This window comes from Schistocerca nitens, chromosome 5 (assembly GCF_023898315.1).
Source record: "Schistocerca nitens isolate TAMUIC-IGC-003100 chromosome 5, iqSchNite1.1, whole genome shotgun sequence".
NCBI classification, from domain to species: Eukaryota; Metazoa; Arthropoda; class Insecta; order Orthoptera; family Acrididae; genus Schistocerca; species Schistocerca nitens.
This window is the reverse complement of record NC_064618.1, coordinates 571,465,993-571,481,997: the sequence shown is the minus strand read 5'-3', so window position 1 is coordinate 571,481,997 and position 16,005 is coordinate 571,465,993. Positions and strand designations below refer to the sequence as shown.

Below are 16,005 nucleotides of genomic sequence, written 5' to 3'. Positions count from 1 at the left end.
AAATCAGGATGGCCGGAGACGGGTTTGAACCGTCGTCCTCCCAAATGCGAGTCCAGTGTGCTAACCACTGCGCCACCTCGCTCGGTCCCTGGCTAAGAGAAGTCTGCTGATATCAAACATAGGCCGTAACTTGAGGAAAAAGTTTCTGAGAATGTACATTTTGAGTATAGCATTGTACGGTAGTGTAACATGGACTGTGAGAAAATCGGAACAGAAGAGAATCTAAGAATTTGGGATGTGGTGCTACAGAACTTCTGTAGCACCACATGTGAAATGCTTCGATTCTCTTCTGTTCCGGTTTTAACAGACGAATGTTGCTATAGAAGAATGTTGAAAATTATATGGAATAATAAGCTATGCAGTGAGGACGTTCTCCGCAGAATCAGCGAGGAGAGAAAAATGTAGGAAGCACTGACAGGTCATCTGTCAAGACATGAAGGAATAACTTCAACGGTGCTAGAGGTAGCTGCAGAAGGTTAATACTGTAGACGAAGACAGAGGTCGGATACATCCAGCAAATAATTGAGAACGCAGGTGGTCAGGGCTACACTGAGATAATGAAGCGGTTGGCACAGGAGAGGAATACGTAGCGGACCGCATCGAACCAGTCAGAAGACTGATGATCAAGGAAAAAAAAGAACAGTAATTTATTAGCCTCAGATGTAAGACTAATCGATCTACGATTACCCACAATTATCCAGTAGTCCATCCTCTGGAAGTATGATTTCTTTGTGGAAATCTTACTACATGTCGTCTCCCTCATAGTTAACATTGTATTTCAGTTAACATTGTATTACTGATACACCTATCTTTGACTTAGGTAGCTCTGACGGTATCTCATTCACTTCCTGCAAATGTTTTTATACCTCTGTTCACTTGATACGCTATTCAACTTTGAGTACACTACTAGATTACCAATTTGTTTTAAATAAAAGTCTTACTTTTTTCGTCAAAGTGCATGAAAACTATTTATTGTAGTAGAGCCTCTCATTCTTGCTGCTTGACTACCCCTACTTCAGAGATCCGACCTCTTAAGCTTGAAGAATGAAGAGAAACGCTTAAAGAAGGTATCTTTACCAACTGTCTTACTACGAAGAAGATAAGTAACAATGTTTCACTTAGGTAGCAGAAAGCTCTTTAATCTGTTCGCTTTTGCGCAGTTAATACTTTATTTCCTCAGTGCTATTGACCTAAAAGGTGATTCAAAAAGATCACAGGGATTAAAAGCATAAAAAATAAGCTATCGTACTGTTGTTCAATAAAATTGGAGATACTCCAAAAGAGCCGAATTCCGCGTGTTAAATACCTTAGGTAGTTCCTGACTCCATTTTAACTGATTATCAAGCTGTACCTCCAGGCACAACGTATTTTACCTTGAACGTGGCGGTTAATGTCTGAATATAAGCATGTATGGCTGAATTGTGGTGGCATAGAGCACACCCTGAATGGGAAATTAAACGTTTATTTTATTTTGTTTTATGTATTTTTTTGATTCGGTGGTTGTTCACTCGGTGCAATAATAAATATTGAAGTTTACAGAGATACACCATGTGGATGTTACTTACCCGGAGTCGTTAATCAGCTCTCGTATGTTCTGCAACAGTAGTTCCTTAGATATTTCCGGAAAGGGGAGCATTCGTGCGATGCCCCTCCTTACACACATCATTACGTTAGTAGGCTGATCCCCAAACAGTGGGATGCCTAACATAGGTACACCGCTGTAAACAGCTTCTATTGTTCCCATCAAACCTCCGTGAGTGATAAACAACCGAGTTTTAGGGTGACCTGTTAAAGGAGAAAAATTCAGATATTAATTGTCAAAGTTTGCAATGCTCATTCCTTCATAGACGAACCAAGAAAAATATACTAATAATAGCTGACAAGTGTCGTATCTGTGAGGACTTTGGCCCGCTTTGCTAACGTTTGTGACGTCACCCTTATCTGTGACGTCATCATGATGGTGTCACAGGACACGCATCTGTTTTCACTGACATCGCATTTTAGGGTAATTTTTTTTAAAAAAGAAAAAAAAATGCAATATAAGGTCGGCAGGAAAATTTCTAACTAAATTAGAATTATAAATTAATACCTTCAGCTGCTGACGAGATTTGATATATATCAACGGGGAGTATATACAGGGTGAGTCACTTAACATTACCGCTGGATATATTTCGTAAACCACATCAAATACTGATGAATCGATTGCACAGACCGAACGTGGGGAGAGGGGCTAGTGTAATTGGTTAATACAAACCATAAAAAAATGCACGGAAGTATGTATTTTAACACAAACCTACGTTTTTTTAAATGGAACCCCGTTAGTTTTGTTAGCACATCTGAACATGTAAACAAATACGTAATCAGTGCCGTTTGTTGCATTGTAAAATGTTAATTACATCCGGAGATATTGTAACCTAAAGTTGACGCTTGAGTACCACTCCTCCGCTGTTCGATCGTGTGTATCGGAGAGCACCGAATTACGTAGGGATCCAAAGGGAACGGTGATGGACCTTAGGTACAGAAGAGACTGGAACAGCACATTACGTCCACATGCTAACACCTTTTTATTGGTCTTTTTCACTGACGCACATGTACATTACCATGAGGGGTGAGGTAAAAGTACACACGTGGTTTCCGTTTTCAATTACGAAGTGGAACAGAGTGCGTCCCACTGGAAACGCGTCGACGTATGTGTTATCAGCATGATGGTGCACCTGCACATTCCGCAATTAACACTAGGCTGACCTTGACAGGATGTTTGACGGGCGTTTCATAGGACGTGGAGGACGCATAAATTGGCCAGCCAGTTCTCCTGATCTTACACCTCTGGACTTCTTTCTGTGTGGTACGTTAAAGGAGAATCACGGTACACATTCTCGTACATATACAGAGTGTTACAAAAAGGATCTAGTTAAGATGTATACAGGGTGTTACAAAAAGGTACGGCAAAACTTTCAGGAAACATTCCTCACACACAAGTAAAGAAAAGATGTTATGTGGACATGTGTCCGGAAACGCTTAATTTCCATGTTAGAGCTCATTTTAGTTTCGTCAGTATGTTCTTCCACCTACGCTCAATGGAGCACGTTATCATGATTTCATACGGGATGTTCTACCTGTGCTGCTAGAACATGCGCCTTTACAAGTACGTCACAACATGTGGTTCATGCACGATGGAGCTCCTGCACATTTCAGTCGAAGTGTTCGTACGCTTCTCAACAACAGATTCGGTGACTGATGGATTGGTAGAGGCGGACCAATTCCATGGCCTCCACGCTCCACGCTCTCCTGACCTCAACCCTCTTGACTTTCGTTTATGGGGGCTTTTGAAAGCTCTTGTCTACGCAACCCCGGTACCAAATGTAGAGACTGTTCGTGCTCGTATTGTGGACGGCTGTGATACAATACGCCATTCTCCAGGGCTGCATCAGCGCATCAGGGATTCCACGTGACGGAGGTGGATGCATGTATCCTCGCTAACGCTTAACACAATAAGACAAGTATTGCAGTTAGAGACTGTGTATATATATTGGGACAGTGTAATCACTGGGCACAAATACCCAGAGTAGATTCAGCCAGAGAACTAGAACACTTCATGACTTGCAAAAAAAACTTTACAAAATTTAAAACCTTTACAAAACTTTTTCTCCTGACACCTACCAAAAAATGCTCATGCAGAGAAGCTGCCGACCCAGGCATGGCGCTGTCATTTATTACTGCTTTACTACTAACTTTGTTCACAACACAGTTTGCAAACAGAATCCACATATACCACCGCATGTTCCTCGAAACCGACATATGGTTCAGGAGATATGACGTTATAAACAGTAAGAAGCGAGAAAAACTAGCTTCCGCTTAAAACGAAACGTAAATTATCCAGACTATACTCATCAACAGTTTGATAGTGAGAGTACTTAACGACTTCTAACAAATTTCAAACGTGATTTCAAAGGTTTACCGAACTCTATTTCGCATACATGCTTAACAGGAAAAATGTAACACATTAACTCATTTGTAAAGTAATCAGAAGTTTGAAGCTGTTTTACACATGGGAGTTCGTTTCTTTAGAGAATCAGGGTTTATTGGTTCTCTCTAACAGTATTTACAAAGCGAGAATACGTAAGCACTCAACATTCTGACCCATCGCTAGTTTTATCTCTCTCTCTCTCTCAGTTTCATACAGCAGTAGAAGAACGTTTTTGTCAAATACTACACTAGTCAGTTAACATTTATTCTCTCTCACACACAGCTGTATTTTTTAGCAAAAACTACGTTTGTACATAAAGTTCTGCCTCATCAGCGTATATCATCATACTCAGCAAAAGCAAAAAAGATCACATTGCGGTGTAATTTACAGTACATCCATCATCAAAAATACGTAAGCACCTAAAATTTTGCTTCATCAATAGTTTCATATCTGTATAATATTTTATATCTCTTTCTATAATGCTGGCTTGAAAGAGACATCTACATTATAATATATTATACAGAAGGACGGGAAGAAATAAAAACAAAGAAATATAATCTAGATACCAATTATCTTGTAACAATTTTTTTACTAAAAGACAACTTCTATACACCATGAGCTACACTAGAAACATTTCATTTGCCAAAACCAGTTTTCGGGTTTATAGTCCATCTTCAGTGGCATCTGATACAGAGCGGAGCTCTGCTTAGGTGGACTTTAATTTCCCTAGGTACTCGTGAGACCAGCATGGATCCTTAGAAATCTTCTCTTCCTCCTCCCAGCGGATAGGTTGGTCGGCTGGTAGCTATCAACACCCAATCAAACAATAGGGCTCATGAGGCCAATCCTCACCTGGGATTTACAGAGACTCTGTCAGTATTGAGTGAAAGAACACATGTTGGTGGCCAGAGTATTTTTCTTATAATTAAATGAAAAGAAGGAAGCTCTGAAAAAGTTTCACCTTTTTACATACAAAAAGGGTTAGAGAGAATCGCTGGAAGCTTAAAATCTGTCAAGCAATTGCGAAACGGGACCCTGTTGGTAGAAACATCCAGTTCCCACAAGTGATGAACATCCAGAAAGCTCAGTGCCGCAGGGAGTATGCAATAGAAAATGAACTGCACAACACCTTAAACTGTAGCAATGGTGTTGTGACATGCAGGGATCTGATTGACATTCTCTGAGAGGAACTGAAAGCTGAGTGGTCTCAGCAAGGCATCGTTGATGTACAGAACAGAACGGCTTGATGGTGATCTCGTGAAATCGGCCTCATTTATACTGACTTTCAGCAGCCAAAAGCTTCCAAAGCACGTTAAGGCTGTTTTCCTCCTCCTCAGCATGCGGCCTCACTTCCCTAACTAGCTGCGCTGTTTTGCATGCCAGCGCTTTGGTCACATCACCTCGTGTTGCCGCCCATGAAAATGTTGGTTGTGCATCTCCTCCAAAGTGTGTTAACTGCTCTGGTAATCACCCTGTCTGGAGTAGGAACTGCAGTGTCTTCCTTGAAAAAAGGAAGATACAGGAAATCAAAACAACTAGACGTATTTCATATGGAGAGACCAAAAAGATCTATAACGCCATGCAGCGCCCGACGTTTGCTACCTCCTTTGTGTCTGCTCTTAAACAACCAGTTCAGAAGATCGATGCTGCTACCCAAACACAGGTTGCTAGTGTCAGCACTACCACCTGTGTTTACCGGTACACTTTTGCTGCTGCAATTCCTTCTAAGCCTACTCCCAAAACATCAGACAAGTCTGTTGTCGTTAACGTTGCGAGGCTCCCTGCATCTCCAAAGGTTTAGTCTGGTCCACCGTCCAGCGACGCCACTATGACAGCCCCGGTTTTGGCTCCGAAACCTACCCAGGGAAAAACTTCAAAGGCCAAGTGTGCACTACCGACGGCGTCTGGAAGTGAACAGTCCGACGATATCGACGTCCTACTATCTGACTCTTTTCGTAGAACTAATGGAGCTTGATGTCGGACTGGGGCAATCATCTCGCCCCAAGACTGAGCCCCCGCCCATGACAGGCTCCCCTCCCCGGCGTAAAGACAAAGTGCAACCCCATGACAGACGGCTCCCTTATTACAGCGGAACATTAATAGGGTCATGACACATGTGGAGGAACTGAAACTGTTAGAAGATGAACGCCCTCTGTGCCTGTGTTTACGAGAAACACATTTTAAAGCCACTGACGCCCATGTGCTATGTGGCTGGGGATGACCTGGCTGGGGACAGAGCCAAGGGAGAGTGTTTCTGTGTTCGTCAATAATATTCAATGTTCCTCTTCTGTCCCCCTGGCTACTGACCTGCAAGCAGTTACTGTCGAAATTCATGAGTGTCGGAGCATCACTGTTTGTTTGCTGTTTCTCCCTCCACAAGATGCGATCGACTCTGAAGCTCCCATAGATTGTGAACCAACTCCCTCGACCCATCTTCCTACTGGGAGACTTCAATGCTCATCATGTTTTGTCGGGCTCAACCTCTACAAGCCCTGGTGGTCGGGTTTTGGAGAGACTCATGACCTGTCACAATCTGTGCATCCTAAACACAGGTACTCCCACTCATTTCTGTACTGCTACTGGGTCATTCTCAGCCATCGACCTCTCTTTCTGTCCTCCAGCACTCGTAGACTCTGTTCACTGGGAGGTCATCGACCACCGCCTTTCTAGTGACCACATTCACTAACCTCATGGAGCACTACATGAAGAGAAGCCACCAGCTAGCTGTGCTTCAGCATTGCAACAGCGTCCAAGTGATACATCATGCCGCTGACTTATCAATCCCAAAGTCATCTTCGGAGACTAACCGTGGACGGCTGAGTGCCGTTCAGCCATCCGGAATCGGCACGCGGCTCTTCGAGGATTTAAAAGCCGCCCTTCGGCAGACAACGGCTTAGCCTTTCGAGTCGCAAGAGCAAAAGCCGGACGTGTGATTAAGGAGAGCAAAAAAGGGTCATGGCAAGCATTTTTGGACTCCACCAACCGTTCCACTCGTTCCACCAAAGTATGGGATGCCATCAGGAAGATTTCTGATAAACGCAGTCGTTCACAATAGCGATGTCCCCAGACAGTGCCTGGAGACATCGTTCAGATGCTGGCGGAAAATTTTGAACAAACTACTGCAAATTCCAGCCAGTATATGGCGTTTCGTTGTTACTGTGCGACTGTAGAGAGAACAGAATATCAAAAAATGGCTCTAAGCACTTTGGGACGTAACATCTGAGGTCATCAGTCCGCTAGACTTAGAACCACTTAAACCTAACTAACCTAAGGACATCACACCCATCCATGGCCGAGGCAGGATTCGAACCTGCGACCGTAGCAGCCGCGTGGTTCCGGACTGAAGCGCCTAGAACCACTCGGCCAGTAGAGAGGACAAAATCGGACTTTAGATCCAACGATTCCAAAACTTACAACTACCCTTTCTCCACGTGGAAGCCTTATCAGTCCTGTCTCAGACTGGTGATACTGCACCTGGTCACGACCAGATGCGGTACTGCATGCTTGACATATGCCAGCAGCGTCGAAAGACATCCTCCTTGAATGTTTTAATCTTATATGGTAGATAGTTAACTTCCCCAACTCATGGAGAGAAGCAATTTTAATACCTCTCCTCAAACCAGGAAAGGACCAGAAGTTATCAGAGTATCGCTTTAACGAGCTGTGTAGGAAAGATCTTGGCGCGGATGGTTAACCGTCTGGTCTGACTGTTAGAGACCAGGCAACTCCTTAGCTCTTGGTGTGTGAGGCGCCTTTCCTACGTAGACGTCACTGTATTGGTATATTGTTCGATATCAGTAAGGCACACGATACTTCTTGGCGACACTGTATTCTCGCTCAACTACATCAATGGGGGTTTCGCGGCCACCTCCCTATCTTCATCCGATCTTGCCTGTCTCAGCGGTATTTTAGGACCAGAGTTGGTGACTCGCTGTCAGATCGTTTCGAACAGGAGAATGGTGTCCCTCAGGGCAGTGTTCTAAGTGTTAGCCTCTTTGCCATGGCCATCTACAGTATCACGTCTACGGTAAGGAGAACTGTACAGTGATCCTTATTTGTGGACGGTTTTCCTGCTCCAGTGTTGCAACAGCGAGCCGTCAGTTGAAACTTACAGTGTGGAGGATAGGGGAGTGGACTGCAAAGACGAGTTTTCAGTTTTCTGCGGATAAGTGTGTGTGTGTTCATTTTAATCATTCTCGTCGTATTTTTAATTTACCTACCTTGCATATGAAGGACAACATGCTAAATTTTAGAGATTCAGTACGTTTTCTGGGCCTCGTTTTTGACTCCAAATTGTTGTGGTTGCCACACCTGAGAGACCTGATAGCCGAAACCCTGAGGGCACTGAATATCCTAAAGTGCCTCAGCATAGGTCTTGGGGAGTGGACGGGGCGCGTCTCATCCAGTTTTATAGGGCTTTCGTGCGTTCACGGCTGGATTACGGCTGGACGGTGTGTGGATCGCCGAGGCCTTATTTGAAGATCATTGTTGCTGTCTACCATGAGGGCTCCGGTTGGCCCAGGTGCTTATAGGAGCAGCCTCTGCGCCGAGGCCGCGGAACCGCCACATACCATCTGGCGGCAGCTCCTGATACTTTAGGTGTATAAGTTGCCTGCAGCTCTGACTTCACCCACACACCATACTGTTGCTCTCCCGCCTCTGGAATACTTTTTTTTAATCCGTCCACGAACCACAATGCCATTTCGGATCCGAGTGCAACGTGTGCTGGAGCCCCTGGGTGTGGAGCCAGTACAACTCCAAATCCTCGGTTTTAACCGTCTGTCGCCCTGGTTACTGGAGATTTTAGATTTGGTGTGGTACAAGAAAGATTGCACTACTGCTTCCGTTTTTAGTGCGGTATTTTCTGACATTTTATCTGAGCACCACAACTATGTAGCTGTTTTTACGGATGTGTCGAAACAGGGGGATTCTCTTAGTTGCTCTGTTCTTTTCCCGGATTATGTCCTCAAGACCCGACTGCCTCAACTGTCTTTGATGCAGAATTGTATGGATCTTGCGGTCTCTAAGAGCCCTTCACTCGTTGAAATGTTTGGACCCAGCAGATAAAGAAGTCCAGACTATCCAGGATGCCCTCCTCCAACTACGACGACTGAGGAAGGCAGTGTATCTCTGCTGGGTATCAGGGACATGGGAATTGCGGGGAACGAAAAGGCAGATCTAGCAACCAAGAATGCGTGTCTCTATCCTTACGTATTTTAGTGTGCCATCCCCCTGCATGCTATCACCTCGCTGTTGAGCTCAAAAGTCTTGCGTCAGTGGAAGGATGAGTGGCTGGAAGTTGCCGACAATAAGCTCTGTTTAGTAAAGCTCAAAACGTTGCTGTGTTGTGCTTTCTTCCAGCCACGTAGATGGGACGAGGTTCTCTTAACTCGTCTTCGCACAGTCCACAGCACTATGACGCATGGCTTCTTGCTCTGGCCAGAGGACCCTCCAATGTGTGGTGACTGGCTCGCCCATATTTTACGTAAGTGGCCAGCCAGAGACATTTTCCTGTGGCTTCCTTTCAGCCAACTCATATATACTAACGCGATGGCAGAAACAGAAATCACAATTATTGCACATCTTTACCTTATTTGTCTGAAGACTTCTGCTTCCATCTTCAACAATATTGACATACCTACATTAATCTAACTCTTGGTGGCTTCACAAAGCACACCCCCACAATTGCCTACTCCATCGTCTTTCCCTCACAGACAGCTACCTCTATTACTCCAACAAAGCAGTATCTTTGGCTCTGCGGTCGCACGCAGTCAGCGATTCACATTATCGACGCTATCAGAGACATTCATCCTTTATAGTATACTAGTTTCATTTTAATTTATTAATATTCTTATCTTATTCTGGTGCTACATACAAGGGTGCTCCTGTAGACGCCTTTCAATCGAAACAAAAACTGTCAAGCTGGCCCGCACTAAGCCAATTCAATTTAGAAGGCTGCTGGGCTCACCTTACCATCGCGAAAGATGGTTGGTGGCTACCATTACCCTGCGTGCCTTTGGGTGGGACAATCACGTTCAGTTAACAAGGTGACAGTCGTTAACCCTATCATGGTGACTAACATTACCCTAAACGCCTGGCGGATGCTGTTGGGGTAAAGAGAGTCAGTTGAAACGGTGACTGCCATTACGATCATAGTGATTCTGATACTAGTTGGTGAGGCAGTGGTGGTCAATCGACAAGGTGATGCAATGACGCGTCGTATCTGAAATACAGTAGATCGTACTGGTCATTCTATATATATGACATACATTTAGAAGTAGAAGCTTTTTTCGCCACTGTGTCATAGTGAATCATCCATTGAGCATCCTAAAGTTACAAATTCAATCACTACCCGTGCACTGTCGTATTAAAACTGTTTTGTACTTGAAAAACTGAATCAGAGGTGAATACGCACAGTTTAACGTATGCGTCTGTGCGTTCAGATAATTGCAGGACAAAGGCTGTCTAAATAATTTGGAAGTCAATTTGAATGCATACACGTTTTAAGTTGTAGATTAGATTTATACATGAGAATCTGACTGCCTACTATACAGCGGGCCCAGGTTCGATTCCCGGCCGTGTTGGAGATGTTCTCCAAACGTGGATTGTGTGTTGTTTTGTCGCCATCATCTCACCATCAGCGACGTGCAAGTCACCCACTTAGCGTCTTCTGAAATAAGACTTGTAACGGGGCGGCCGAACTTCCCCGGATGGAGCTTCCAGGCCAACACTGCCACACGATCGTTTAATTTTTTTTCTTTTGAGCATACAGTTCTCTAAGCCATAGAATGTGTTTAAAATTAGTTACAGTAGGAAACTGTACTACTAGTACATACGAATGAAGAGCGACTACGTGCAAATAATACTTTATTTAGCAAATGAACGTAGATTAAAAAGATTGTGTCAGAAAGTAAAAACTGAAATATTTCATCCCTGAAAAAATAATTCAAAGTGCGAGTTATCACAAATTTTCTGCATGTCATTGTTCCAAATTTACCTTCGAGGACACTTTTACTTTGGCATGCTTGGAAGCCCTTTCACAATGCCACTGGATCAAAAGTGCGGTAAAGTGCAGCACAACAACCAAAACATTCTCTTTTTCTTACGCTATACAATAAAACGTATGTTACATTTACTTACGTTCAGGGTCCACTGCATTAATTTTCGCTACAGTTCTCTGTTCTCCCTACCGCCTTACAGATAATTGTTGCAGAACGTGAAGAAAGACAAGATCAAAAGATTACTGTCTCTCACTTGAGATACGTCATCTTGATATCACAGACAGAATCGTCAGTATGCATACTATGTGGCGTGAGGAAATATAATGCCTCCGTATCTTTTATGTGAAAACACTAAAAGTTTTTTAGATAAAACAAATATTACTAAGACGCTAGAACTTCATTCTTCATGCCTACGTACTTGCAGCCCTCTGCCGCTAGAGGCCTCTGAATTGTAGAGTGTAACAAGTTGGTGTACAATGTAACTACGAGGGGTGTGTAACGTCCTTTCAGATCTTCGGTCTTGGCTAACACTCAGCAGTAGAGCAATGAGATTGTTATTTCTTATGTATCGGTATCAACGTTACAAACAGAACATTGATGAACTGAACTCCCGACTTGTGCCAGATATTTACTTCTCCAAATGTCGTAATTAAATTGTTTATAATCTATGGTTTATCAGTTGCTATTTAAATATTAATGATAAGTTCAAATTAGTTCCAGCGACACCAAATTCCCTATAGACTGGTTGTAATCTCAAATCTTTAATCAATCGTAACAGTGTTATTAATTCCTAACATCAAGCAGTTTCTATATAAGCGCCGAGCGCTTCAGTCAAATAATATCGCAGCACGTTATCTCTATAAATAATATTGTAAAACATGAATGATGAATGTGTGAATTGACACGATATGCTGGTTTATTACACAATATTAGTCACTTCCTAACAGAGCCGTGAGGAAGAAGCTTTCCCAGTCGTTGGGGGGAATTATAAATTACACTCCTGGAAATTGAAATAAGAACACCGTGAATTCATTGTCCCAGGAAGGGGAAACTTTATTGACACATTCCTGGGGTCAGATACATCACATGATCACACTGACAGAACCACAGGCACATAGACACAGGCAACAGAGCATGCACAATGTCGGCACTAGTACAGTGTATATCCACCTTTCGCAGCAATGCAGGCTGCTATTCTCCCATGGAGACGATCGTAGAGATGCTGGATGTAGTCCTGTGGAACGGCTTGTCATGCCATTTCCACCTGGCGCCTCAGTTGGACCAGCGTTCGTGCTGGACGTGCAGACCGCGTGAGACGACGCTTCATCCAGTCCCAAACATGCTCAATGGGGCACAGATCCGGAGATCTTGCTGGCCAGGGTAGTTGACGTACACCTTCTAGAGCACGTTGGGTGGCACGGGATACATGCGGACGTGCATTGTCCTGTTGGAACAGCAAGTTCCCTTGCCGGTCTAGGAATGGTAGAACGATGGGTTCGATGACGGTTTGGATGAACCGTGCACTATTCAGTGTCCCCTCGACGATCACCAGTGGTGTACGGCCAGTGTAGGAGATCGCTCCCCACACCATGATGCCGGGTGTTGGCCCTGTGTGCCTCGGTCGTATGCAGTCCTGATTGTGGCGCTCACCTGCACGGCGCCAAACACGCATACGACCATCATTGGCACCAAGGCAGAAGCGACTCTCATCGCTGAAGACGACACGTCTCCATTCGTCCCTCCATTCACGCCTGTCGCGACACCACTGGAGGCGGGCTGCACGATGTTGGGGCGTGAGCGGAAGACGGCCTAACGGTGTGCGGGACCGTAGTCCAGCTTCATGGAGACGGTTGCGAATGGTCCTCGCCGATACCCCAGGAGCAACAGTGTCCCTAATTTGCTGGGAAGTGGCGGTGCGGTCCCCTACGGCACTGCGTAGGATCCTACGGTCTTGGCATGCATCCGTGCGTCGCTGCGGTCCGGTCCCAGGTCGACGGGCACGTGCACCTTCCGCCGACCACTGGCGACAACATCGATGTACTGTGGAGACCTCACGCCCCACGTGTTGAGCAATTCGGCGGTACGTCCACCCGGCCTCCCGCATGCCCACTATACGCCCTCGCTCAAAGTCCGTCAGCTGCACATACGGTTCACGTCCACGCTGTCGCGGCATGCTACCAGTGTTAAAGACTGCGATGGAGCTCCGTATGCCACGGCAAACTGGCTGACACTGACGGCGGCGGTGCACAAATGCTGCGCAGCTAGCGCCATTCGACGGCCAACACCGCGGTTCCTGGTGTGTCCGCTGTGCCGTGCGTGTGATCATTGCTTGTACAGCCCTCTCGCAGTGTCCGGAGCAAGTATGGTGGGTCTGACACACCGGTGTCAATGCGTTCTTTTTTCCATTTCCAGGAGTGTATATGCTTCGTAACTATCACCAAGTTCCATAGTCCATTAGTTATTACGAATGAAATTGTCTGTCTGTGTTCACTTCCTAAATAGTGTTAACTTCAGGTTATCTAATTAAAAGTCACTTCTGTCTAATATATGCAAGTCCTCTACCTGAATTCTAAATAACGTAATATTTGTAGTCAAAGTATCGTTTCACTGCGTCATAGTAGATCGCAATAATCAATTCTGGAAAAACAATCTAATTGCGCCTACATATACGAGAATTCAAAAGTATGACCTGCTTTGGCTAACTCTCGTAACGTAGTGACAATGGATTGAATTATCCTTAGCCATTACTCACGAATCTCAAAGGGTACTCACATGGAGTATTCTTTAGGAACGTTGGTTCTACTTTGCGAATTTTAATTATAATGATTTTGCGCTTTACTATGATTTTGAATTTTGAGTTAGATTTTACTGGAATCCTATCTTTCTGTCGTATGTTAATAAATTACTAAGTATTGGATTCCTGATTCAGTTATTGGTTAATATCCAAATAGTAGTGCTAACTGGAAATTTGTTTGCTTATTAATTTTTCATGGAATTTGGAACATGTTTTGGGGGAATCTTTGGGAATTTTGGAGCTAATTTTTGATTTTCATTTCTCGTCCGAGGAAGTGGCGTTACAGGTGTTCAGTATGTAATGCAACTAATTTTTTTCTGAAAACAGGTTGGTTTTATTCAGAATTCCAATACACCATATTATTCCCCAATCGTTTGGCTGCAAAACTCCATTTTTCAACATAATCTCCGTTCAGTGCGACGGCCTTACGTTACCTTACTGGGAGAGCCCGTATCCCCACATGGTACAACTGTACTGATCGATGTCGGAGACATCATCTTGCTGCATCAATAACCTCCCCGTCATCCACATACTGCTTCCTATGGAGTGCACCCTTCATTGCTGCTTATGGTCTTCTGTTAGGCGGCGAGGAACCCAGTGGGCACATATCTTTGAGCAACTCTACAGATGGACGACTGTGTCGGCAGAGACATCTAATTGTACAGCGAGGTGTTTGTTTGTTATCTGTCGCTCACCTCTAATGAGAGTGTCCACACGTTCCATCATTGCAGGAGTCACAACTGTGTGAGGCTGGCGGGCACACGGGATATCGGACAGGTTTACGAGACCTTGTTGCGATGATGACAGACGCCTCGCTCAACGAATCACCATGCTTTTATTCACTGCCAGGTTTCCGTAGACATTCCGCAAGTCCATATGAACATGTGTGATGCTTTGGTTTTCTGCCAAAAGAAATTCAATGACAGTTCTCTGCTTGGAATGCACTTGCGTTACAGACGGCATTCTGAAGCTTACCTATAGTGTCGCCACGTATCGGACCTTCATGAAACGAGACATGACGTCCCACAACAAATATCGCATTTTTTAAGCGAAATTTGCCGAAAAAAGTGTTACATTACTTACTGAGCGAGCCTCGTATGTCGGTGCTTGAGAAACAGGATGCTGTAATCCAGTTTAGAATTGAAACAGTTCGTCTACACGTGGAGTAACCTCTCCTTGAGCGTCACAATGGAAGCTAACAGCCGCGCCGAGTAGCCGCGTGGTCTCAGGCGTCTTGCCATGGTTCGCGCGGCTCCTCCCTTCAGAGTTTAAGTCCTCCCTCGGGCATGTGTGTGTCTGTGTGTTGTCCTTAGTGTAAGTTAGTTTAAGTTAGATTAAGTAGTGAGTAAGCCTAGGGACCGATGACCTCAGCAGTTTGGTAGCATAGGAACTTATCACAAATTTCCAAGCTAACACATGAGCGCAGCGACATTTCAACAATCGGGTGCCTCGTGTTCAATGTCATCGATCATCCTCTTTACAGTCCCGACCTAGCTCGATCTGATTTCAACCTGTTTTCTAAAGTTAAAGAACACCTTCGAAGACTTCAGTTTAAGAATGATGAAACGGTGCTGGCAGAGATGAGGTGTGACTATGTCAATAAAGTCAAGCTTTCTACAGTGACAATATTAACAAACTGGTCTCTCATTGAAACTTCCTGGCAGATTAAAACTGTGTGCCGGACCGAGACTCGAACTCGGGACCTTTGCCTTTCGCGGGAAAGTGCTCTACCAGCTGAGCTACCGAAGCACGACTCACGCCCGGTACTCACAGTTTTACTTCTGCCAGTATCTCGTCTCCTACCTTCCAAACTTTACAGAAGCTCTTCTGCGAACCTTGCAGAACTAGCACTCCTGAAAGAAAGGATATCTCATTCTGGAAACATCCCCCAGGCTGTGGCTAAGCCATGTCTCCGCAGTATCCTTTCTTTCAGGAGTGCTAGTTCTACAAGGTTCGCAGAAGAGCTTGTGTAAAGTTTGGAAGGTAGGAGACGAGATACTGGCAGAAGTAAAGCTGTGAGTACCGGGCGTGAGTCGTGCTTCGGTAGCCCAGTTGGTAGAGCACTTCCCGCGAAAGGCAAAGGTCCCGAGTTCGAGTCTCGGTCGGGTACACAGTTTTAATCTGCCAGGAAGTTTCGTATCAGCGCACACTCCGCTGCAGAGTGAAAATCTCATTCTGGTCTCTCATTGTAAGAAACACTTTCGTTGCCAGGTGACCATGTTGAGAAATAAACATATAGACAT

General features: G+C 44.7%; 1 protein-coding gene across 1 annotated transcript in view; it reads right to left on the bottom strand.

Annotated features, from left to right (window-relative positions):
- Nucleotides 1-16,005, bottom strand: part of LOC126260160 (UDP-glycosyltransferase UGT5-like) — a 114,281-nt gene that overhangs the window by 16,594 nt on the left and 81,682 nt on the right. Inside the window, exon 4 of the mRNA XM_049957424.1 lies at nucleotides 1,566-1,785. Within this exon, the coding sequence (XP_049813381.1) occupies nucleotides 1,566-1,785 (220 nt within the window). The remainder of the gene's footprint in view (nucleotides 1-1,565; nucleotides 1,786-16,005) is intronic.